Source organism: Abramis brama (assembly GCF_963993115.1).
Source record: "Abramis brama genome assembly, chromosome: 17".
Lineage (NCBI taxonomy): Eukaryota > Metazoa > Chordata > Actinopteri > Cypriniformes > Leuciscidae > Abramis > Abramis brama.
The window spans coordinates 12495399-12522931 of NC_139979.1; the positions used below are offsets into that span (position 1 = coordinate 12495399).

The 27533-nt window shown below is 39.3% G+C and overlaps 1 protein-coding gene across 1 annotated transcript in view; it reads left to right on the forward strand.

The window, feature by feature from the left end:
• me1 (malic enzyme 1, NADP(+)-dependent, cytosolic) overlaps positions 1–27533 on the forward strand; it is an 84922-nt gene that overhangs the window by 40023 nt on the left and 17366 nt on the right. The window contains exons 4-5 of the mRNA XM_084088864.1: positions 12750–12825; positions 14073–14234. Of these exons, the coding sequence (XP_083944990.1) occupies positions 12750–12825; positions 14073–14234 (238 nt within the window). The remainder of the gene's footprint in view (positions 1–12749; positions 12826–14072; positions 14235–27533) is intronic.

Sequence of the window (27533 nt, forward strand, 5' to 3'; positions counted from 1 at the left end):
ATGGTTGTCTTTTTATGAAGGTATTCTAATCAGAAGGCAAAAAAGATTCTTTAAGGCAGTTTATAGAACTTTGGTGATGAAAATAGGTGTTTCCTCGTAGAGCGCTATGTGTTTTGAGCAGCTGATTTTTTTTGCTGTGTTGACTCTATAGTCGTTTTTTATTTTTTATAAATATATAGAGAATTATTAATTACATACAATCCCATGTGTTATAGTGTTTGCAATCCTGTGGTTCTTGTACCAGAAATTTTAATTGAGGCTGCAGGATATGTTAAATTTAGACATGATGAATTAATTTAGCATGAAATGAATAAGGCCATCTGTCCAGTCCACTAAAGCGTTTTTACCCAGCTGAAAACGCCAGCGCTCTCCTGAAAACGCCTTGCTGTGCGTGCGGTGCAGCTGTTTTTTTTTTTTTGCTGAGACACACTATCCAGCTTATTTTTCAACACATAAGTAAGGTGATTTCTGTGAATGTGCGGGACTTCCGATTTATTAGCCGCTATAGCGAAATAATGAGACAAATATGTAAGTGCAGTAAACTGTTTGCACTATAAACCAACGTGTTTATAATTAAGACAACACAATAAAATAAAATGGCAAGAAATATCAGTTTGCAATATCAAACATAACGAGCTGTTTTGTACAGCTAAATATAACTGAAAGCTAATGACACAGGCAGCCAGACACATTAAAATGACAAATTGCTGTGCCCGCTCTTACCTGAAAATTGTTACTAGTATCTGATTTCGCAATTAGTTTGTTTCTAAATATAAAAATGTCGACACAATGTAACATACTTGCTCTGGCACTAGTTTTGGATGAAGAGATGTTGTTGTCGTTTGTTATTGTTGTACAAGCAGAATGTGACGGTTGGTCTGTGTGGTATTTTTCCATTGTGATTGGATGGCTGGGTAAAAACTGAGGCCGAGTGTCCACCAAAGCATTTTTAGCCAGCTGAAGAAGGCAGGCGCTCTGCTACAAATGCCTAGCTGTGGGTGCTTGAGAGCACTTTGAAAGCGCAGCTTTTTTTCAGTTGTGACGCTTTGCTTGCTATGTTACTAGTATCTAATTTCACAGATAGTTTGTTTCTGTACTGGTTCTATATAATTATGTTGCAGATAGCTGAGGAACAACTGATGATGACATGGTTTGATGTTTGGTTGACCAATCAGTGTAAAGTGGCATTTCATTCCTGCCTGCATGTAGAGATTGAATATTCAAGCAGTTTATTAATTTTCTAATTGTATTGCTAAATTCTTGTTTGTTTGTTTTTAAATGAAAAATGCCATTTTCAAATTTTTCTACTTTCAATATTAAAAAATAAAAAATAATGAATGAACAAATGATACACAGATTCATAAAGGAATTATTTTTGCAGGGTTAAAAAATTTTATTTTATTTTTTTTGGTGTTTAGTGTAGCTCTCAATGTGACACCAGCCGTTTTGAAGATGTATTTGAGCTAAACATCCCATTATAAGCCCAAAAGGATTTCAGGAATCTCCCACTCAAGGGAGCGTCAAGGCACCTGACACAGTGTCTCTCACATATTGTACAAATATACTGTTCTGACCTCAAGGTTAACAATGCACATTTACCAGATTTTAGTGTCAGTTAATATAAAGGGAGCAATAAAGTATATCAGACTCAGAGAAAACAGGTGTTGTACACTCAAACAATGTTGTAATAATTATCTGCATTTTTATTTCCTCTTAAACCTGTGGTCATCAGTCCCACATATGCCAAGCCATGGTATTGACTCCTCCTTGGTGGTGCTCAGAGGCCAACAAATTCTCCATCCAGATGTTTTATTTTAGGTTAGCTGTTGATCCAGATGTGTTAGTCTGGGTCCGTGCCATTTATTTGCTTTTGGAGGATGTTTTAATTTCCAGTCACCTTGGAAAGAAACTTGTGCTCAGAAGTTGGGTTGATTTAAAAAAAAAAAAAAAGCTCTTTACACTTTTCATTCCTCATTTGAATGTAGTGTAATGAATTCAAGTCTTTAACAAAACATACATTTTACATAAAAATAGGTAAGTCTGGAATAACATCAAATTGAACATCACACACGTTTGTTAAAGGTTATTAGTTCTTAGCCATGTGTTGTGAAATAATTTTACCTGTTTTGTAAAGATAAGACAGTATACCATTATATGTGTGGCAAATCACATAACGCTTGTCTGTTGTTTTAAGATTATTTAGGGATGCATAAGGCTTGGATACAGTGTCATTGTGCAATTGTTGTTTTGTTTTGAAACAGCTTATGAAAGCACACTTGCACAGTTTAATTTAATAAAAATGGTAAATTTGAAAGTTAAGTTAACGGCTAATTTATGGCTGGAAGAATTTAAAGAGATAATTTCACCCAAAAATGAACATTTCTATCCTTATTTACTCAAGCTAATGTTAAAGTACCTTAAAAATGTAGTTCGTTTGGTTCTTTAAGTCTCAGTGTCACGTTTGATCTTTGTTTGAGTTTAGTTTGAGTTGGACTTTGAGTTGAGTTTCCTGTTTTTTGATTTGTTTTTATGGTGATTCATTATGATTGGTGATTTGGTTGATTCTCTGCACCCGTTTCTCATTTCCTTTGATTGGTCTGCTTGTGTATTTATAGCCCTGTGTTTGTCACGTGTTTGTCACGTTCTTGGTAAGATGTTGTCTCATAATAGTGGTTGTTCTGTTTATTGTGTTTTTGTTTCATGATATCCTAAGAGGTTATTTCTAAGTTTGTTTTCATTAAAGTCCCTCTGAAGTGCCTTGAAACACGCAGCATTATTCAATGTGTTGGCGTTTTTTCCACTGAAACAGGAAGAAGGGCGGGACATATCAAACAGCTCCTCCCATTTTTTTAAATAGCCATTTTGTTTATATCACAGATCGGCCAGAGCCATTTGAGCTTGGTAAAGCCGTAGTTTCCTCCTAATCTCCTCCATATTGCTTTAAAATATAGCATTCTGTGCAGAATTCAAATGGGTTCGATACGTTTTTTTGGTATGCGCAGACTCGCGCATATGATCCACTCTGTGCTTTTGTGTCTCTGGACTGGAGCATACTGTATGCACGCTGCGGCGGTTCGCATGACACTAACGTGAAACCAGATTTCATTCGCCCCAGTGGAAAGCATATTTACTCTGTCTGAATCATTCCCTATCCTCTACAAATGACGGGGCGGGACAGTTTAGATTCTAGAGAGCATTTGATTGGACAGAAAATCTGACGAGAAGCTGAAGTGCAGAGTGATGTAATCAAAATCATTGATCCATATTGGCGGAAGTGAGAGACTGTTAGTTTTGAATGCTTGTCTTGGAGCACACTAGCTTATAGATAACAGTAAGGCTAACATGTTCATACTAAAAGCCAAAAAACCTCCATTTTGATTTCATGGGGACTTTAAAGAAACTTGTGAATAGATCCAGCCGTTTATTTTAACTTTTGCTGCATTCACTGCGTGACACTCAGGTGCACTTGTTGTATGGAATACTTTTATGATACTTTTAGGGTCCATTACATGGAAAAAAAACAACCAGTATTTTATTAAAAATGTCTCATTTTGTGTTCAACAGAAGAAAGTCATACAATAATGAATTCATTTCTCTTTAAACTTAGCAAGCAGAAGAAACTCTCTTTAGATTAAGTTAAATACTAAGTCAAGCTCCAGACTTTGGCCTGCCTGTACTGTTTCTCTGAAATGAAGTGAAGTAGGGAAGTCACAACACAAAATCTTTGGCCTAACCGCAAAGAAAGCTTTTAATAGTTTGGGAATGAATTGAAGATGCCAGAGTGTGTTTAATAAGGGCTTGTGAAACACTATGCAGCGTGCTGTGATTTTCTCAAGGGGAGGAAAGAACTTTTTCTTTTTTTGCAGGCTCTATTGCAGTGTCAAACACTATTGCAGCTTTTTACAACTCTGTGTGGTGTCATATTTAAAAACGGCCCTGTCCAACAGGTCACAGCGCTGACGCTTCTACATTTAATTTGAGTGCCTTATTATTTTATCAGCTGCAATAAGTGCAACAACTCCTGTGGGGAAAACAGAATCTCAGCCTGAAGAGACTTTAAATGTGATTTAAAGTTAAATAAATAAGCCTGTGGGTAATTTTGTCCTCCTTAAAACTGTGGGAAAGTTGCTCATTTTGTATTTAGCGGAACTGTTGATGTTTGGTTTCAGATGCATAGTCATAAATAATGTTGTGTAACAGGACATTTTAAATTCAAATCTCGATTTATTTTATGACCAATATGGATAGAAACCAAAACTGTTTGTAGATGTGAACACCACATAGGACTTGTGGCCTTAAAAACATGTTACATTTTATGAGACATTATTAAAGCATTTATGTTTCCTGAATGTGCCCTTATTGGGGTTTTATAACCTGGATAGCATCAAAAGGTTGCACATCACTCCATTACTTTAGAAAGAGTGTGCAAAAGCTCTGAATATACTACTTTATCTCCTGATGTTAATCACATTTAATGAGGACTCACAAAGCCTGACAGACATTGCAGCAAAAATGAAATTGTGTGACTGGAGGTAAAAAAACACACAACAAAAACACCCTTCTGTGTCAATTCATCTCTCCATTTGTGCATATAATTCTGATATGTGGGAGTTTATCATCATTAAAACTTTGGTGTCAGACTTATTTTTTGCTCGCATCTACATAGCTTCAACATTTTGAAGAGATGTGAAAGTTAACCAACGTCATGGACCACAGCTCTTTCCTGGGCATGCCATGCTAGCAAAATCCAGACTAACTGGATAATTTGCCTGCAAATGGCATATTCATATGGTTGATGTTTAAAATGGTTTTTAAGAAGATTTTTGTGCTGCTTTACTGTGATTATAAAATCCTTTCTATATGCAGTGCACCTTGCCCATGGAATGCTGTTTGAATAGACCTTTTCTTTGAGTATTCATTCTCATTAGACACATAAACACAGATGCAGCGGTTCAAGATGATTTGGATGAGGGATTCAATGGGCACCGTGGGTGCAGCACACCCACAGTCAACAGAGGAGGCTTTGGAATATATTGTTGTATTATTTGTTTGGGCAAAAAGCTTTACTTAAGTAAACATGTCATGAACAATTCAGGCTTTTTCATCAAATTTCCCTTTTTAATTTAAGGATTTATCCACTTATGTGACTAAGTGATGGTGATGTTTCTTTTCATTGGTCACAGCTTTTATGGAATATTGGATGTCATTCAATACATTTGCTTGCACCTCACAAGTTTACAGGAACTTTGAGCTCTGCGGGATAGGTGATATAATTGGTGATGATGGTAAAGTTTTTTTTTTGTTTTTTTTTTTGATGACTGACTGCTCTTCATCATTATATGATATTTGTTTATTTATTTTAGTATCTTTGTAAGAGTCAGAGGTTAGAGAATCTTAATTCAACCGCCAGCTGTTTTAAGTGAGGTGTATTTTTTTTTTCACTAAATCATCAAATCATGCTTATTTTACTGCTGTACGTGAAACTTACATTAATCTTCTGTTGAAATGGGGTCCGATGAGACACGCGGATTGCATTAACAGTGATTTGTGTACATTCGTCCCACAAGACACTGTTATATTTTACATGCTTGTAGAAAATGCAATCCACAGTCATCTATAAAATATACCAAATCTGAACAATCCATAAATCATAGTCACACAAGCAATATTTAATAATGCTATAACTTTGCCTTTTATTTAATTTCCAAGGCTCTCTGAATTAACTTTCCTTAAAAGAGTCTCTGTGTGATCAGACACAACTAATACTATTTTCATATGGGATGTTAGTGCAGTTTTGGCTTTTGCTGTAGAGTAGCAGTCAATATTTAGCACAATGAGCTATATGCTCTATTTGATTTAGCGTTTTAAGCATGTCAGTTGTTTAATAGCCAACATCACACAAAAACGCAACAATTACTGGAAAGTAATTGATGGAAAAATGGAGCATGGTTGTAATTTATCTGTCCTTTCTTCTTTGACTGCAGAGGGCTTGTTGCCTTGTTCCATTAGCATTGTGTGTGTGTCTGTGTGTGTGTCTGTGTGTGTGTCTGTGTGTGTGTCTGTGTGTGTCTGTGTGTGTGTGTGTGTGTGTGTGTGTGTGTGTGTGTGTGTGTGTGTGTGTGTGTGTGTGTGTGTGTGTGTGTGTGTGTGTGTGTGTGTGTGTCTGTGTGTGTGTCTGTGTGTGTGTCTGTGTGTGTCTGTGTCTGTGTTACTGTTATGTAAGCTTGGGTAATTTGACTCTTCTGGCTGTCTGAATGCAGAGTAGAGGAACTGTCTATGACTCTGACAAAAACAGACGGTCAGCCCACTCTGACCCACAGACATTCAAATGCAGATGATTTGCACCACACTTTATTGAAGGAGGAAGGCTAGTACCATCTACACCAACTTCAATCATTGTTTTTATTCCTTTCTAACTGTCATTTTTCAACCAAGAACTCTCAGCCATGTCTGGACTGATCATAATGAGGGTGACGCAAACCTCAGACTGGCACTCGGGGTCTGAAGATGATGGTCTGGGATTATAAATCTCAGATTTCAGGATCTGAAATGGCTTTGCACTTTGCAAAGGCTGTATGGAAAAGGGTGGTGGGTTCAGAAAAATGAACCTCTCATGCAATGCGCTCCTCTTACTGGAATAGAGGAAAGTTTGGCCGCCGTCGGCAGCTGGGTGGAGAGGAGTCTATTGTTGCTGCTAGTGGCCCGCACAGAACAGAGGAGAGGGAATTGGAAAGAACGGTTGGTGTGTTTGTCCAGCTGATTCTTAGTTTTTCATCTGAGTCCCTCCATTTCGTTCAAGCCAAGCACTTTTCCATCCCTCAGAGCACACGCACGCCCTTGCACACTCCCACGCAGTGCTCTCACAGATTTAGGCTCTCTTTTTTATTGTTAGTGGATCATGTCCCCACAATGACGTTTGAAGCAAGTTGATGTCTACAGAACTTTCATTTTATACCGCCTGCTCTGGGCATATTTCCATTTGCCAACTCTGTAAATATCACAGGCGGTTTATAAAGGTGGAAACTAAATCTGCCCTTCCCTTTTTTTCTAATACCAGGTGCCCATTGCTGTGCATAGGAATCAGCTGACATTGTTGCCTCTCCTCTCCTCTCCTCTCCTCTCCTCTCCTCTCCTCTCCTCTCCTCTCCTCTCCTCTCCTCTCCTCTCCTCTCCTCTCCTCTCCTCTCCTTCCACTCACATTAACTTTCTATCTCCTCTCCTCTCCTTCCACTCACATTAACTTTCTATCTCCTCTCCTCTCCTTCCACTCACATTAACTTTCTATCCTGTTATTAACTCATAGATCAGGATTAGGAAGGAGTCTGTGTCAAGAAGTCAGTAACCACATTCTGAAAGAATTGTATTGTCAGTGTTTTTTGGTGCCAGAAATTGGTCAAATTTAGCCACATAATTGAATATTATGTCCCATTCTTATTGCTGTCCTTTTTCATCACATGTTTCTTTTTCTGTATTTGTTTTTTTTGTTTGTTTTTTTGTTTTTTTACCCAGAGGACCTCCATGGGATTATTCTGTCTGTGGGATAGTTGAATCATACTTTTCTTCTTATTATAATGTTTAAATGAAAAAAGATTCCTGAACTAATTCCTGGCCTTTTAATCAGTAATTAATTGTTGATGAGGATGATTGCGATTTGAAAAAAAAAAAAAAATGGCTAAGATACATGTGAATAATTCTGCTATTAACATTCACATGTGAATAAATGAATTTAATTAGATTGATCCCAGTGCTGCAGAAATGTATGCCTGGAAGCTTGTTACACAAAGTTATGCATAAAGTATGACATACTGATTACCGATAAGCAAACATACTAATGGGATAGTTTCAGGATTGAAAGGGTTCTCATTTAATAGTGTATTGTTTCTCCTCAGTTACGCTGTCAGAAAATCAATTTGGAGTTCTCGCTTGACAAGTTAGCAGGATGTATTGCTGAGGGTGCTGCAGGCAAATAATAGATTTAGGCTATTGAGAATTTGGTTCAAAGAATGGGATTTAGTGTTTTAGCAATTCAGAAAAAACTGTAATAAAATGAGGAACAAAGAGACACATTACACATTACATAGTGGCAGGTCTATTAGTTGTTGGTTATGAAAGTATCCAATAGTGTGCAAAACTGCAATGAGCTTGCAATGCAACAAGCTTTCGATGAACAAAAACAGCATTTTGTGCATTACTGAGTGGATGCGGCGCTGACTAACTTACACACCAAGTGGCCAGTGCGTTCATGCACTCAACAGAAATGTCTGTGATTGGCTAGTCAAAACATGATGTAAATAGAAACCTTTGATGCTCTTGATGCATAGAGCGCTTAAGAAAGCAGCCGCCTGTCAGCAGGTACCAAGTTCCCGGTGCTTAGTGTAACTGTTACTACAGAAATGCTGGTATTGTTACATTTTTTTAAATTGCAGTATTCACTTGGTTCCAAAGTACCCATACTTTTGACAGAACTATGTCGGACATAATGTGGGGGAAGTTGTCCAGGCTGTCTGGGTATGGTTCAAACCTGTTTAAAAGATCTGTTGTGGTTTTCCCCTCATCATGCTTAAGTTTGAGTCACTGTGGAGAATTTCATAGAACAGTCAAAACCTGGGACACTTTAGTCTGAAATGTTTATGAGAAGAAACAGGTTTCCAAGGCATCATAACATCATTTGCAATGATGTTAAACAAATTTGAAAGATCTTTAGACATAACTAAGCAAAGTTTTAATGAGTACTATGCTTATTTCCCAGCAGAATTGGAATCATACAAAAGTGGCATTTTACAGATTCATTTACTTGCATCCACTCCTTTTAGATGCCATTTTTATACTTTCAACCAACCACCAAGTCACATGCACAGGACTGTGGGATATTATGGGCAGCAAAGTTATGTCTATAAAAATGACCAGAGGAGGGCATCTTAGTAGACAGGATGTTACTAACATTGAGATTAACTTCTTGTGCAACACCAGATGCTTTATGGTATACATTTAGTATAGTATAATCTTTTTTTTTTTACTTATACTAAGCAAGGATGTATTAAATTGATTAACTGTGACAGCAAAGACATTTATAATCTTACATAAGATTTCTATTTCAAATAAATGCTGTTCTTTTTAACTTTCAATTCATCAAATAACCCTGAAAAAAAACTCACGTTATCCACATAAATATTAAGGGTTAGGGTTAGGGTTAGGGTTAGGGTTAGGGTTTTCAACATTGATAATAATACAAATCTTAAGCACAAAATCAGCATTGAATGATTTCTAAAGGATCATGTGACACTGAAGACTGGAGTACTGGTTGCTGAAAATTAAGCTTTGCCATCACAAGAAGAAATTACTATTTAAAATGCATTACAATAGAAAATAGTTCTTTTAAATTGTAATAATATTTCCCAGTATTACAGTTTTTACTGTATTTTTTATGAGAGGCTTTGGTGAGAGGCTTCTTTTAAAAACATTAACATATACTTACCGATCCCAAACTTTTGAACGGTAGTACAGTATAATATTTTAGACTAAATATATACCGAGTTGGCTCCTGACAATATCCATTTCATTTATTAAATTTTAAAAAGTTTGTTTACTGAAGCTGCAGAGGTTATTTTTCATGGTGCTTGTGATGAATGACTTTTAAAGAGTTCTGTGTCAGAGGAGCATGGAGTCTGAATTATGTTTGTGTTTCGAGCCTGATCCCTGCTCCCAGGCGTGTGCTTTTCATTTGACTTTAGTTCAGCTACTGAGGAAGAGCTCTTATGTGCCTTTTCCGCTGCACTGGAATTTAGCAACATCTTGTTGACGCATAAAAGGATGTCTAAACTGTAACCCTGGAGTCATATAATTTGTTATATACCCATCTTTAGATTTCCTGTCATTGCCTGAGGTTTCTTCCTGTCACAAGATGGCCTCAATTTGTAGGCTTCATGGAACTAGATCAAGTCCACCTGGTGAAGTCTAATTTCAAGATTCTTCCAGATGTAAGAATGATCTGTTTTTTTTTTAATGGATTCTGTGAACTCAGGCTGACTGAGAGATTGGACGTTTTCCATGAAGCCGTAGGTGGAAGGAAGAAAGATCTACAGTAGGTGTATGTTCTGGAGATATTTTTTGAGGTCAGTGTGAAGGATGTCCTAGGGGTCCTGCTCATCCAACTCGACTCAGTGGATTTCATGAGACCAGAAAATAAAAACTTAAAAGCGAAAAAGAGCGGTCAAGAGAGAGAGATTGAGCTACAGAGAGAATCTTTGCAAGCAGGGTCTTGGGCAGGATTTTATAATCACCAAGGTCCCAAATTTGAGCTAATTAGGGGGGTTGGGGGCCAGGGTCCCCCTATGCAAATTTTATTTCTCTGATCTACATATGTGCATTTCAAGAAGTTTGAAGGCCAAAAAATGGATACGAAAATAGCTTTAAAACCATGTCATGATCTATTTATCATTTCTAAATGAAGTATTGCATTATTTACAAACCAGTTATTTAGAAGTTGTCAGTGGTTCATAAGATCACTTAGGTGTAAGTAAATGATTAATAAACTATTTAAATGTACATTCATACATCTTATTATTTTAATTATTTTCATTATTTTTCCCATGATTGACAGCTATTCCACTCCTCTTTGCCCTACAACCATTAGCAACTAAAACACACCACACACCAAGATCATACACCACTCGTAGAACACACATATAAAACTGGTCAAACATGTGCCACATCTGAGGGCCTGTTTACACCTGGTCACTTCATGCATTTTCTCAGATTGAATAGCTTTCTGATTGTGAAAAGACCAGGTGTAAATAACCTCAGAAACGCATTTGAGACGGATTTAAATTCGATCACTCAAACTACTTCAGGAGGTGGTCTGAGTCAAAACTGAACAAGTCTAAATGCCTCTGGTTGTTGAAGCCACATACTGTATGTAAATTTTACTCCTCCCAACAATGCTAAAAAAATAAACAGGTGAGAGCTTGTTATAGGCTATATGTCATGTGATACAGTGGTCAGATATTGCTAAAAAAAACTGTGGGGTGGTTCGCTTGAGGTGTGAAAGGAATCCTACTCAATGGACCAAATGGTATTAATTCCTAACCGGAAATTTGCTATAAAAATAGCAGTAGTGTCTGATTCTGTGAGCGAGCACATTAGTTATCACAGTTGAAAACCAAAAGAGCACCTCTTCATCTTAAAATGTTGTGTAATTGCGCTTCTCTGTGCGAAAATGCTGTCGCGATGAAGCCTTGATTCCTGCTAGCTACATTACAATATTTGTATGTTTGATCCATGAATTTGCTGTAGAATTAATATGTAGTAAGAATGTAGTATATAATTTAACAGTGGGAATGACGGCTATATTCGTATAGTGTTTGAATGTGTCTCGGCAGTTACAAATAAAGCCACAATAAGCTCACGGAGCGAACTTGTCAATCATCTTGATGAATGACGCAGAGGAAACTCTGACCAAGAAGAGGACAGTTGCACTTGCATGTGACTTGCGTGAACACATTTTGGTACGCTTTGAAAGGTTGCTTGTGAAAGCCAACCGAACCAAGAAGAAAATGCAACATATTGTTATGTATGCAACATATGTAACAAGTTAAGTCCCTGTTTCGAAACAAAACAAACGATCTATAGGTGTGCAAAAGTGAGCGTTTGTTCATGTGTTCTAGGCATTGATCAGTCAAGTATAGCCTCTAATCTACAAAGGTGTTTTGAGTCTCCGCCTTTTTCAACAAGCATGACTTTCCAGACTGATCCAGGGTGGTTTAACTAGCTCAAACAGCATAGTCTGTTGAAGCACAAAATCAGTAACCCTCCCCTTGAACTTCAATCACAAGTGGTAATAGGAGGTGCATTTGAGAAGCTTTTTTGAGAAACAGGTTTCTTGTCGAAGTAGCCCAGGTTTGAAGCTGATGATTTCATTATTTGAAGAAGAATATGGGTGGAATGGGTGCCTATAAAAAATAGCATTCATTGTAAACATGTGGGAGTGATTGAACCTTCCACTGGGAGGTTGATAGATTTGATTTGGAAGCAAAAATAATGGAGAGTACAGAAATAAAGCAAGCACACTGAAATATGGGATTAAATAACATATAATCAACTTTTTTTTATAGTAGCTCAGCAACAGCAGCAGATAGTTTCAAAAGTTTCAGAGGAAGCTCAATGTGACCATTATTATTTTATTATTTTTACATACTATTATAGTATTTATTAATATTTTGGCTTTTATTTTTAAATTTTAAGTTTTCATTTTAATGGGTTTTTGTAATTTTATTAGTTTTTTTATAATTCTATTTAGCTTTTTTATTTTTATTTCAGTTTTAGTAGTTTTAGTATTTCGGTTAGTTGCCAAAGCGACTATATTTTTTATATTTTTAGTTTTCTTAACAACACTGAAGCTGACAGTAAATGTAAGGGCAACACAGGGTTGTGAGTCACATGCCAGGGGAGACTATGCCAAAATCAAACATTAAAATTGAACAAAAAAAATCTGTGAATGAGCCTCTTTATAGTCAGGAGCTATGCGCCTATCATTACATTTACCTAAAGGTGGTACATGAATTGCTCAAAATGGAACTGGAAAATGAATCTACACTGGACATAATAAAACGTACTCTACTTCATCATTTTAGATGTCCACTGGTTTGTTTAAATGTTTTAGTAATCTGATTCCATTTATAAAATGAATGGAAACACTTTCCGACGCAGACAGCTCAATTCAATTGACCATGTTTTGTTTTTCTCTCTCTCAGGGGCTTATTTATTACAATTCATGACCGCTCCCACATCTCCACACTACTTCAGAGCTGGCCAGAGAAGGACATTCGTGTGAGTTCTGCCCACTTACATCTACACCACCCTGTACTATTACACAATGTACCAGAACTCTCACTGTCAGACACAAATTAAAACTCCAGGGTTTCAACAATGCCAAAGACATTGATTCCAAATTTATATGACTTGTACCGTGAAAACGATGCCATAAAGTCATATTAATCTGCTCGTTAAGCATTTAAAAGTTATTAAGGTAATGATGTTGCACCCTGTAGGGCTTTGGCGTGTTGAGGAACAATGCGGGGTGGCATGAAATGAAGCAGTAAAAAGGTTAAAACACCTACTGCATCTGCATCACAATGTTAACGGGAAAAAACATGTTGTTCTTGCTTTGGGATCAATTGCGTCCGGTAATTGGATTGAATTACACAGCTTGTGCTGTTTTTTTTTAATTTGGTAGGTTATTGTGAATATGTGAAATGTGATTATAAAAGCAGAGAATCTGTTGTTACTGGAGGGTAGACTTACAAGCCAAACTAGCCTATCACAGATCTAGCTATAAATACATATGTTTAATCCAGGGCAAAAACATACAAATTCAGTGAAGAAAGTGATTTGATAATAAAATGCATAAATTAGATCAGAAAGCTTTGTAGGGTGAATTGAAAGTGTGGGCTGCTGTAGTGTCCAAAACAATATATACACACTTCCATTCAAAAAAACTGGGGTCAGTAAGATTTTATTAATGTTTTTAAAAGAAGACTCTTATGCTCACCAAGGCTACATTCATTTGATCTAAAATACTGTAAAAATAGTAAAACCTGTGATGTTAAAGCTGAATTTTCAGCATCATCATTACTCTAGTCTTCAGTGTCATAAGATTCATCAGAAATAATTCTAAAATGCTAATTTAGTGATCAAGAAGCATTTCTTATTATTATCAATGTTGAAAACAGTTGTGCTGTTTAATATCTTTTTGGAAATCATGAAAAAAAAAAAAAAAAAAAAAATCAGGATTCTCAGGTGTGACTGAAAATAACAAACTAAAGGTCCATGAAAACAGAAACTAACTGAACATAACTGTGACAATAAAAATCATTACGCCTATGGAGATTCCTCACAAAGATAGCAAGACCGTGTGTGTGTGTGTGTGTGTGTGTGTGTGTTATTAAAATATTACCAAAATCGTGGCTCCCTATAATGCATGCATGGCCAATATTTTTGCAAATGATTTGGCTTTTCATGTAGTCTCTTTCTGAATTTGCTGACTGTCTCAATAATTTGGTTGTATTTTTTTCTAGGCTGTAGTAGTGACAGATGGAGAGAGGATTCTGGGCCTAGGGGATTTGGGCTGCTATGGCATGGGCATCCCAGTGGGTAAACTGGCCCTCTACACCGCCTGTGGTGGAATGCCGCCTCAGCAGTGCCTGCCTGTTATGCTGGATGTGGGGACAGACAATGAGGTAGGCAGACATGTGGCACCACAGCCATCCAGACCGTGACAGCTGACACCCACTTGCCATCTTGCTTTCCTTGACATAATCAAAGACATAACTATTCATAGCAACCACATCCTCTTTCACGACTTTAATCCGCCAACTTGTTTGTTTTCACCGGTTGCAGTGTTGTAGCAGAATAACGTAGGTTACTGCTGCAGTAGCTGTAGGCTATGAATAGCCCTTTGAGTTCAGAAAAATGTAAATATAGCAAGCATAAAGTCTGTGTCATTCTCAACAGGGCTAAGGGTGTGGCACTGCAGAAATAGAAAACCACTGCCTCATCTACCAAGGCTTTGTGCCAGTGTCCACCTGGCACTCCCATTCTGTGCCAGAGCGGTGGCTAAGCCATGCCATCATAGATGCTGAATCTCAGATGGAGGGAGAAAGACAGAGTAAAGTGAGAAAAGAAGAGACTAAGAAAGTGTATGACTTTCAAGCCTTTGTGTTTTAGAGACACTTGTCTTTTTGTTGAAGTTATACAGTAGCTTATGTATACAGTACAACTGTAGGTCTCAAAATGACATTAACATTCATTTCAATTTAGTGGATTCATTTAATCTTTTATGGGCACAAAGTAATGGAGAAAAATTGCTGGGCCTAAGTCAAAAAATATATATTTCTGTCATGACAACTCTGAGAGTTTGGCATGGTAATGTGTATGACAATGTTAATGTGTTTGGTCTTGGCAGAATAGATCTGCTACGCTGCTACTGCTGCTGCTTTTTTTGCTGCTTTTGCAGAGCAAGTACGGAATTTGCCACTGCTTATACACACGACATGCTGCAATGAGCAAGCAAGACATGCTGCTGCTGTACAAGCATTCACGAATCGCCCCCTTAGCAGATCTATACAGGTGAAGCTGGAGAAGGAGGAGGGTTTGTGAAAGCATTCTGCAAACTGCTACGGCAAACAATAGGCAATCATTTGAAAGTTGAGCAGCAAGCTCATTGGCTACAAATACAGGGGGAACCAACAAGTTTGGAATAAATTAAAAAACAATTATCTCTTATGGTCACTAAGGCTATATTTATTTAATCAAAAATACAGTAAAAACAGTGATATTATTGCAATTTAAAAGAATTTGGCAAAGCTACATTTTCAGCAGCAGATTTCTGAAGGATCATGTGACACTGAAGACTGGAGGTAATGGCTGCTGAAAATTCAGCTTTGCCATCACAGGAATAAAATACATTTTAAAATATATTCAAATAGAAAAACAGTTATTTTAAATTGTAACAATATTTCACAATATTACTGTTTTTATTGTACAGTGAGGAAAATAAGTATTTGAACACCCTGCTATTTTGCAAGTTCTCCCACTTGGAAATCATGGAGGGGTCTGAAATTGTCATCGTAGGTGCATGTCCACTGTGAGAGACATAATCTAAAAAAAAAAATCCAGAAATCACAATATATGATTTTTTTAACTATTTATTTGTATGATACAGCTGCAAATAAGTATTTGAACACCTGTCTATCAGCTAGAATTCTGACCCTCAAAGACCTGTTAGTCTGCCTTTAAAATGTCCATCTCCACTCCATTTATTATCCTAAATTAGATGCACCTGTTTGAGGTCGTTAGCTGCATAAAGACACCTGTCCACTCCATACAATCAGTAAGAATCCAACTACTAACATGGCCAAGACCAAAGAGCTGTCCAAAGACACTAGAGACAAAATTGTACACCTCCACAAGGCTGGAAAGGGCTACGGGGAAATTGCCAAGCAGCTTGGTGAAAAAAGGTCCACTGTTGGAGCAATCATTAGAAAATGGAAGAAGCTAAACATGACTGTCAATCTCCCTCGGACTGGGGCTCCATGCAAGATCTCACCTCGTGGGGTCTCAATGATCCTAAGAAAGGTGAGAAATCAGCCCAGAACTACACGGGAGGAGCTGGTCAATGACCTGAAAAGAGCTGGGACCACCGTTTCCAAGGTTACTGTTGGTAATACACTAAGACGTCATGGTTTGAAATCATGCATGGCACGGAAGGTTCCCCTGCTTAAACCAGCACATGTCAAGGCCCGTCTTAAGTTTGCCAATGACCATTTGGATGATCCAGAGGAGTCATGGGAGAAAGTCATGTGGTCAGATGAGACCAAAATAGAACTTTTTGGTCATAATTCCACTAAACGTGTTTGGAGGAAGAAGAATGATGAGTACCATCCCAAGAACACCATCCCTACTGTGAAGCATGGGGGTGGTAGCATCATGCTTTGGGGGTGTTTTTCTGCACATGGGACAGGGCGACTGCACTGTATTAAGGAGAGGATGACCGGGGCCATGTATTGCGAGATTTTGGGGAACAACCTCCTTCCCTCAGTTAGAGCATTGAAGATGGGTCGAGGCTGGGTCTTCCAACATGACAATGACCCAAAGCACACAGCCAGGATAACCAAGGAGTGGCTCTGTAAGAAGCATATCAAGGTTCTGGCGTGGCCTAGCCAGTCTCCAGACCTAAACCCAATAGAGAATCTTTGGAGGGAGCTCAAACTCCATGTTTCTCAGCGACAGCCCAGAAACCTGACTGATCTAGAGAAGATCTGTGTGGAGGAGTGGGCCAAAATCCCTCCTGCAGTGTGTGCAAACCTGGTGAAAAACTACAGGAAACGTTTGACCTCTGTAATTGCAAACAAAGGCTACTGTACCAAATATTAACATTGATTTTCTCAGGTGTTCAAATACTTATTTGCAGCTGTATCATACAAATAAATAGTTAAAAAATCATACATTGTGATTTCTGGATTTTTTTTTTTAGATTATGTCTCTCACAGTGGACATGCACCTACGATGACAATTTCAGACCCCTCCATGATTTCTAAGTGGGAGAACTTGCAAAATAGCAGGGTGTTCAAATACTTATTTTCCTCACTGTATTTTTGGTGAACATAATGTTGATCAGCTTTGGTGAACATAATGTTGATCAGCTTTGGTGAACATAATGCTGATTACACACTGCACGATTTCAAAGTCATTAGATTGCTGTTCTCACACTACACGACTGTCTAGGGTACCATTTAATTGCTTTTGTGTGCACATTACACGACGGTTCGGCGACAACATTTCAATAAGAAGAATCGCAGACAACTCTGTCTGGCCTACAAACCAAACACACATGAGAACTGATACAGGAAATAATGTAAAATCACACATGAGAGGAGTTCCCGCGCGAAACTGGATTTCTTCTTTTAAAATGATTACGCAAGAAGCTTGTGGTCCAAGTTTTCTGTGCGCCGATTTGTAGCAAAGAAGAAAAAAGAAGCCATCAGAAGACATGCTTGCTGATGTTCTGTTGCAGGACTCCTCCCCCCTGAACTTGCCCTGTATCTTAGCTCTCTCACTGGCTGTAGGTCGTCGCCGATGTAATTTCCAGTCAAAATACATGACTCTGAGTCACAGACAGGTCCAAATATTAAGCATGCTAAATATTTTATGGGCATCGGCGCATCTCTTAGATCGCGTCTTTGATCATTCACACTACACGATTGTCACTCACGTGACTGAGCACCGATTTGCCTCAGATTTCAGGCATTTGTCAGTGATTTACACAAAACTGTCGGCAAGTAAAAATCAGGGATAAAATCGTGCAGTGTGTACTCGGCATAAGAGACTTCTCTCTCAAAAAAAAAAAAAAAAACTCAACTATCTTACCCAAAGCATCTTGCTTTAAATTCAAGGTATGCATGTATGTATATCTCAGTTAATATGAGGTCATATATCATGTCAACAATTCTTGCTTTTACACTAAAATTTAAAGTTTGTTAACTCATTTGACAGCTTCACACTCTTGTTGGTTCTGTACAAAAGCTCATAAATGAGTAAGAGGGTAAAAGCACATTAACACTGTTGTGTAACTGCTCTGAGTCAGTTTTCCCATTCGGTTCAGCTTCAGTATTGTGCAGGCCAGCTCCACATGTGTCTTCTGCTGCAATGCTAAATCCAGAGTGGCCAATCAGCGATTCAGCGTATCCTCAGGCATCAAAACACTTTAATGAGTTGACTCTAGATTTTGGGCCCCTGTCTCTGTCTGCATCCAAGTGTATTCAGCTGGAGGATTTTTTTTTTATTTATCATTTGTTGTGGTTTAACTTTATTTATTTGTTTATTTTGCACTGTCTGGGTTAATGTTGCATGCATGTGTTCATGTTAAAGAGTCTTCTGTCCCTCTAGAAGTCTAAAATTGAAAGACTTCTGCTGCACCATTTGGCCGACTTTGCATGAAGTCTGAGGTAATTAAGACCTCGTTTTCAGGATATTCTGAGGAGATGACAGATCTGATTGATGAACTCACTGCTTATACCCCCACAGCTGTGTGTGTGCGCGAGTTTTATAGGATTGTGCAGTCAGATGATAAAATTAGTGTTATTAAAGGATTAAGTCTACTGTTATTTCTAAAGGAGCAAGACGCCTACTGACTGGGGTCAGGCTGACTCCTTTCTTTCTGCCTCTCAGAGGGAGCTTGACAACTGCACCTGGGTCAGTTTTGACTCTCCAAACACAGCCTCTAACATCAATTCAGACAGTGAGGAATCTGATCCAGGATCAGCATAATTTATGGTTGCTTGATCCAGGCCCTGTACGCTCTGGTTAAACTCTAATCCGTAAAGAACGCTGTCTGTGGTCTGGCTGCTTGGGAAAGTTCAAGATGTGTAAATAACATGGAGGGGCTTTGCGCAAGTTTTTATGGATAGCTTAAGTGTGCTAATTGTTCATGTCAGCAAACTGGATTTCCTGTCAGATACTATTTGCTCCTTGTAATTGCAGTTGTTTGCACTCCAGTGAAAATATATACACTATTACATATGCTATCCTATTATGTTTAGGATTTTATACATATTATTTTTGTATAGTATTTAGATTATATTATAGTATTATATACTGAAATATATACTACTAAAATATTGTTTAAATATAAAATAATATATATTTTATTATAAAATATTGAACATTTTAAGTCAAATTTTCAAGGATATACATACAGTAATTCTAAAATAGTATAAGAACAACACATTAGTAAAATTTATTTTGAACATTATTATTATTATTATTTATATCTTATGAGGTTTTTGAGGAATTTAAATATTTTGTAGATTTATTTGTTCAGTAATAAATAGTATAAGAACACAGTATAATTAAAGCTGTTTATTAAGAACATATTATATTTGACGTATTAGGTTTTTGAGATTATATATGTGTGTGTGTATGTGTTATAATGAGATACATTTTGAAATGTGTGTATATATATTTGTTTAAAACAGTTGTTTTAATTTAAGTATTTACATGTATTTTAAGTATTTAATTAATTTGAATTCATTTAATTATAGATTGGGAGATAATCAGGCAGGATCTGAAAAAATCATAATCTGGGATCAAAATTTTGCTACGGATAGCTACACTTTCAACTAGTTACACCTTGATACAAGTAATCACTCCGTTAGCTGAGGACAGGTTCAGTAAATTTTGCAGCTGCACACACACAAACAGCCAAAGCAGTTTGCAATCAAACCCATGTAAACACTATTTGTGTAAACACCTCCGGTGAGTTTTTCTGGAGTATTGTGCCTTGTCTAAACAGTGCTATATTTCATGGAAATTTCTGAGCTCCTGTATACACAGACCTCCAGACAACAGATTATGATCGCTGATACCAAGTCTGTTGATGTGTCTGGTGTAAAAGGGGAATATGATCTCTGATGACGTCTCTTACACAACATCATTGAACTTCAGAGGCTCCTTCTGCTGATTGACAGCCTGTATACTCTGTCTAAACTGCTATCACCTCATGTGACCTCATCTACACGCATACACTCACATACTGAAAGGAAACCAAATGATGTCATCACAAACAAAGTGCTGTCTGTTTAGGTTGTGGGTGGCCTAGGCAAAGGGATCTCTCTCTCTCTCTCTCTCTCTCTCTCTCTCTCTCTCTCTCTCTCTCTCTCTCTCTCTCTCTCTCTCTCTCTCTCTCTCTCTCTCTCTCTCTGACACTCATTTTCTCATTCTTCTCTGACTGTGGCTAACAGACCCTGACTGTTCATGTGCCTTAATCTCACCTGAAAGACTAAATACACATACAGTTCACACACACAAAGCATAGTACATCAAAACCCAGTTAATCCCGAAGAGAAAAGGGCTTTCTCTCATCACCCACTGACCAATCAGTACTCGTATTCACTTCTGAGAAGCTGATCTAGGATCCAATTTTGTCCTGATTTTGCCAGAATTATCTCAGGTGGTTCCCTTTCAAGGAAACTTGCGTTGTGTCGAAGATGACACTTTGGGGAACGCCTCCAGCGTGATAGCGTCTGAAGCACGTGTGGAACTAGTCCAGTCTTGATTGGTGTTGCGTCATGACGTAGCGTGACGGTGTACACAGAAGCTACAAAGGGATGCCGGCACACAACAGTGTTAGCTTCTGCTCTTCAGCAAGCATTTTGTGTGACTTGTATAAGCATTCCTTATCAAAAAGAGTGAAAGTATGGTGAGTGAGAGGCAATATAGGCAGTATGCGTCTCCCTGTCTCAGATACATCACGGAAGGAGACACACCTTCGCTTTGTGTTATGTGACTTGGAGCGGAGCATGCACAGGCTCGAGGGTGCTGTCAGTGCGAACTGTGAGCTGCCACTGCTGCTCAGAACGCTCCGCTCCCACCTGGCCTTGTTCGATGAGACAGGCCAGGCTCGCGCTCCCCATGGTTCGGGATCCGTGTCCGACAAGGAAGTGTGGCGTTAACATTCATGGGGATCACAAATGGAGCTGCCTGGCGAGTTTGAGACGGCCTCTGCCCTTTCTCAGCTCTCAGCAGCCAGCTCCATTGTTCCCATTCAGGGATCGGAAGCCCGCTCTGCGGCTCTGCTCAGGATGAGAACCCGATGCTAGAATTATCTGGCTCTGAGGAGTTAGATGTTCTAAGCATCGAGGCAGGAGAATTAGAGTACTTGCCACCTCATTCCACTGCTTTTGAGGAGCTGCTGAAGGTTGTGAGGCAATGGCCTAGTTAAATATCATTTGGCCAACAGAAAAGCAGGAAGGGCAAAAGAAAAGTAAACTCGGTGAGCGCTTCCTGCAGGCTCGGTCACAGCCTTCATGTCGGAGTCTGCCTTTCTTTCCCGATCTATACACTGAGGTGTCATGATCGTGGAAAAGGCCGTTCTCATCGAGATTATCGAGCCCAACTGTTCATAATTATTCCTCCATCTTGGGCTCGAAAGAGAATGGCTATGGGGTGATGCCGTGGGTTGAAGAGTCTTTAGCATCATATCTCTCACCCAACACTTCATCATCCCTTAAGACTCCGACGCTGCCCACAAAACCCTGTCACACAACATCTGCATTGGTGGGCAAGGCATATATATAGCGGCAGGTCAGGCTGGTGCATGCCTGCATACGATTGACATTATGCAGGCATACCAGGCCAAATTATTAAAAGATATAGACGATAGCAGGAGGTCACCCTCAACAATATTAAAGACCTTTGTTGGAGCGGCAGACTTAGTGTCTCTCTGGGTCACTAAGGAGACGGCCCGTGCCATTGCTCGCTCCGTGGCAGCATTAGTGGCTGTAGAGAGGCATTTGTGGCTGAACTTGTCAAGCATTGGAGAGAAGGACAGGGTTTTCCTCCTCAATGCCCCGCTTTCGCCTTTGGCCGTAAATACAGTGGTCGAGAGGTTTCAGGAGGCGAAGCGACAGTCAGTCGAATTCAAACAGTTCATCCCCCTCCATCATTCCAGATTTCGGCAGCAGCTCCACCCATCAGCCACCAGCTTCTCACAACTGCATCAGCAGATGGAGAGTGTTGCCTCTCGAGCCCCCCTCAAAAAGCCTGGGGGTCAAAGCAGCACTCTCAACCGAAGTCTTCTAAGCTGAAGACAGATCTGAGGACTGGTCTGAGGACAGACTCATTCAGGTGAGGAAGGCTTCAGGAAAGAGGTCAGGACATTGTGCGCAGGCCTCTAAGGGCGGTCCCTCCAGTGACGGAGCGACAAGATCTCACTCCTCCACAGAGCCCTCAGGAAATCGATGTTTGCTTCCTGCCGCCTTGTGCACTTGGGGACGCATCGGTTTCCAGCAAATGCAAATCGCGGCCCTGTCGAGTTAGCTTCCTCAGATGAGGCCTGTAGAAAATAAAATTCGGTTGTTACCCTCCAGCCAGCCGCTTCAGGGTACCGAAACTATTTTACGCACAACACCTGAGGTCAGTCTTGAGAGACTGATCCCCCTAGTAGAATATGTAGAAGCTTGGAGGAGTCTTCACAGTATATCTCAGGGGGTCCTGCATACGGTGGAAAAGAGGTACAGAATTAAATTCTATAAATAGTATCGCCCGCCAAAATTCAGCGGGGTGGTCTACACTATTGTCAGGACACTATTAAGGCAAGGGCTGAGGCCTAAGGAATGGAGACTCCACCCCAAAACCGTGGAGCTAATTTGGAGGAAGTTCGACCGAGTGGAAGTGTATTTGTTCGCCTCTCAAGAGAACACACATTGCCCGCATTGGTTTTCCCTCACACATCCAGCTCCTCTGGGACTGGATGCCATGGTGTAGGTGTGGCCAAGGTGGCCTCTGTACGCATTTTCCACGATTGCTCTGCTTCCGGAAGTTCTAGAGAGGGTCCGTCGGGACGGGGTCAGTCTACTTCTGGTAGCCCCGTACTGGCCAACCGAGTATGGTTCTCAGACATCATAGCGCTTCTAGCAGGCCCCCCATGAGAGATTCCCATTAGGAGGGACCTTCTCTCTCAAGCCGGGGGCTCATCAAACCACCCTCGGCTGAAGCTGTGGAAGCTCTGGGTCTGGCCCCTGAGGGGGACCAACTCCTAAGTACTGGTCTCTCAGCCAAGGTTCTTGAGACAATCTTAAACTCTAGAGCTCCCTCTACGAGGAAACTTTAAGCCTTAAAGTGGAATGTGTTCACTTTATGGTGCAGAGAATGCCAATTGGACCCAGTTAACTGCCTAGTGGCTTCAGTGCAGGAGTTCCTCCAAAGCCATTTCTCTGATGGTCTTTCCCCATCCACACTTAAGGTCTATGTGGCGGCCATAGCTGCCTTCCACACGCCTTTAAATGGTGGCCCTCTGGGGAAACACCAACTAATCATTTGTTTCCTTCGTGGTTCTCAGAGGATGAGGCCTGTCGTCCAGGCCTGGGTTCCTGTGTGGGACCTGGCAGTGGTTCTTGAGGGGTTATCCCTGGCACCCTTCAAAACTCATTGATGAGTTGTCTGAGAAGTTTCTCTCTTTTAAAGTGGCCTTCCTGCTAGCCATTACATCCCTTAAAAGAGTGGGGGACCTCCAGGGTTTATCTGTTGCCCCCTCTTGCTTCGCTCCTGGGAGGGTAAAGGCCATTCTCCACCCTAGGCCGGGCTACATGCCCAAGGTGCCATCGGACCTGAGTTCCTGAGAACGACTTGCTTCGACCTATCAGAAGCTAATACTGTTGTGTGCCAGAGTTCCTTTGTAGTTTCTGTGTACACGTCACATGTGACGTCATGACACAACACCAATCGAGATTGTGACTTGTTCCATACATGCTTCAGATGCAATCACGTCTTCTTCGACGCAGCGTCTCGTTCCCTTCTCAGGGAACAAGGGTTACAGTCGTAACCTGAGATGATTTGTTTCTTCTGAGAACTTCAAGCACTTCACTTTCTGTGAGAGCAGGCACGTTTTGATATTTTATATATTATCTTAGTTGTAATCTGATGTATTCCTTTTTCAGATTAAAGAGCCTTATCTAATGTCAACAACTGACATATTTCCTACATTTTGTGAATATATATTTTACCAGAATACACTCACCTAAAGGATTATTAGGAACACCTGTTCAATTTCTCATTAATGCAATTATCTAATCAACCAATCACATGGCAGTTGCTTCAATGCATTTAGGGGTGTGGTCCTGGTCAAGACAATCTCCTGAACTCCAAACTGAATGTCAGAATGGGAAAGAAAGGTGATTTAAGCAATTTTGAGTGTGGCATGGTTGTTGGTGCCAGACGGGCCAGTCTGAGTATTTCACAATCTGCTCAGTTACTGGGATTTTCATGCACATCCATTTCTTGGGTTTACAAAGAATGGTGTGAAAAGGGAAAAACATCCAGTATGCGGCAGTCCTGTGGGCGAAAATGCCTTGTTGATGCTAGAGGTCAGAGGAGAATGGGCCGACTGATTCAAGCTGATAGAAGAGCAACTTTGACTGAAATAACCACTCGTTACAACCGAGGTATGCAGCAAAGCATTTGTGAAGCCACAACATGCACAACCTTGAGGCGGATGGGCTACAACAGCAGAAGACCCCACCGGGTACCACTCATCTCCACTACAAATAGGATAAAGAGGCTACAATTTGCACAAGCTCACCAAAATTGGACAGTTGAAGACTGGAAAAATGTTGCCTGGTCTGATGAGTCTCGATTTCTGTTGCGACATTCAGATGGTAGAGTCAGAATTTGGCGTAAACAGAATGAGAACATGGATCCATCATGCCTTGTTACCAATGTGCAGGCTGGTGGTGGTGGTGTAATGGTGTGGGGGATGTTTTCTTGGCACACTTTAGGCCCCTTAGTGCCAATTGGGCATCGTTTAAATGCCACGGCCTACCTGAGCATTGTTTCTGACCATGTCCATCCCTTTATGACCACCATGTACCCATCCTCTGATGGCTACTTCCAGCAGGATAATGCACCATGTCACAAAGCTCGAATCATTTCAAATTGGTTTCTTGAACATGACAATGAGTTCACTGTTCTAAAATGGCCCCCACAGTCACCATATCTCAACCCAATAGAGCATCTTTGGGATGTGGTGGAACGGGAGCTTCGTGCCCTGGATGTGCATCCCACAAATCTCCATCAACTGCAAGATGCTATCCTATCAATATGGGCCAACATTTCTAAAGAATGCTTTCAGCACCTTGTTTAATCAATGCCACGTAGAATTAAGGCAGTTCTGAAGGCGAAAGGGGGTCAAACACAGTATTAGTATGGTGTTCCAAATAATCCTTTAGGTGAGTGTACATTCTGGTGATTATCAAATGGCAAGAAGATCAAGAGATTACTGGGCGGAAATTTAATTTGGAAAAAAGTTTTGTGGATGTAGGAGTATGATGTTTCTGGATCTTTGTTGCTTCCGGAACCACGTTCATCAACCTGTCAGATTTTAGGTTAGACTTTCGGGTGGGGCTTTAATGGCATTCTTATTAATCTTTCATTTTTCTCTAATTTTGAACAGATTTATTTTTAATTTTTAGCAGCCATTATTTTCAATTATTCTAATATGCTTATTTGGTACTCAAGAAATGTTATGATACTTTTTTTCAGGATTCTAAATTTCAAAAATTGAATAAGGATTCAAAAATTATTAACTTAATTATCTTTTTTTTAATCAATTTAAAGCATTCTTGCTAAAAAAAAAAAAGAAAAGAAAAAGAAAAAAAAACAACAACATTAATTTCCTTCAAAAAAATAAATCTTTCGACCTTTCGAAATGTGGTGTAGTTTATGGTTAAAGTTAGTGATAGTGTCATGAATTGTTTGTTTGACAGAAGGTTCCAGGACCAACACAAGACATCCTGCTTGGCAAAATCCTGGCAATGACAAATAATACAGTTTTTGGTTTTGTCCTGGTGCAATCATCCTACAAATGGAGCGTGGGAAGGCCTTATTTTTTCTCCGCCCAATTGTTGGGATAGCTGGCAAAACATGTAACTTCTGAGGAGGGGTGGCAGTTTGATGTTTGTTTTGGTTCCTGACTGTGAGGTTCAGAGAAACTACTTTTATAGCGACTGTCTTGAGATTAAAAAACACAGTCACAACAAACCAGACCCTCTGGAAGTACATCCCATCCCACCGAGTGTGCACTTAGAAGTGCATTATGAACACACAATAAATCTGCCTGCAGTCACCATCTCATATCTCAGACTGCACTCTCTGTTTCCTCTCCCACACTGATGAATTCACCTACTGCCAGAAACCAGACAGTCCTCCCTTTTAATGGCACCTTTATGAGCGCAATTGCTGTGTAAAACTCTTAACCCTCTGGGGTTTTCTGGGCCCTGGAGGTGTTCTGACATGCGCTGACATTTGTGCTTATTTCTGTTACTTGTGACATTTTCATGGCTAAAGTCTGATTACACTGTATTCAGCACATACCTGTATTCTGCTACAATAATATGTCAGCAGTATGTATGTAAAAGTTTGTAGTTTTGAGATAATGACATTTATGCGTGGTTTGTGAAAAAACAAATTGTCATGTTGTTGACGTGAATGTTGAAGTCAGCAGGACTCATCAGTGGCATCTGGTCCCTGTAAAAAAAAAAATATCCAGCTGTGAACATGCTGATATTAAGTGAAACTATAGGGCTGCATGATTTTGGTAATACATTTTAGATTTTTCTGGTTAAAATTGCGATTTAAAATGTATAATACATATATATATAATTTGTAATTATACAAATTATATATATATGTAATTTCACTTAAAGTAATTTCACTTAAATTAAAATTAATAGGTCATTTTCATTGCCATTTAAGTGAAATTACTGAACTTAAATATTCAAGCTTGATAAAAATGAGAAAAAAAATTCTAGAAGAAAATTTCAGATGGCACTTAGAGGCTTTTGCATCTGAACTCTTCATATATATATATTCACTGCATTCACTGAATTATAGGTCATTTTCTGTCGCGTTTCAGAATGAACTTCACATTGAGAGAGACGGCAGAACGTGCATCATGTTTATTTTCTTTATTTTATGAAAAACACAACATTTTGTTTTTATTATGAGTGTACACAAATAAAAGAAGACATTTAACAGTTGATGTATTGAATGATGTATAACACTTATATGTTAAATCAACAGAGTATTTTGAGTCTCTTTTGCACTGATAAGAAAAAAAGCGAGCTGGTCATGCCGGCCCAGAGGGTTAAGGAGAAATCCAAAGAGGTGCTGGAAGAAAAATATCCCCTTAGTTCAATTTCAGACTTCCTGCATGATTTTTTTTTCTTCAGCTAGCATGTCAGCACAGTTCCGAAAAGTTTCTCATGAATTATGATCTTGCATTGTGAAACGGAAGAAGCAACAGATCTTTAAAGGTGCCTTGTGTAAAAATAAATAAATTCATACTCCACATTCCATACCAGATGGGGGCAGTATACCTCCAGAAAGTGAGTTGGTCTACTCTAGAGTATGAATATCTTCAAGCTACTCCCCTTCACCTTTACCAGTGAATATGTTCATATTCGTTTTGTTCATATTACATTTTT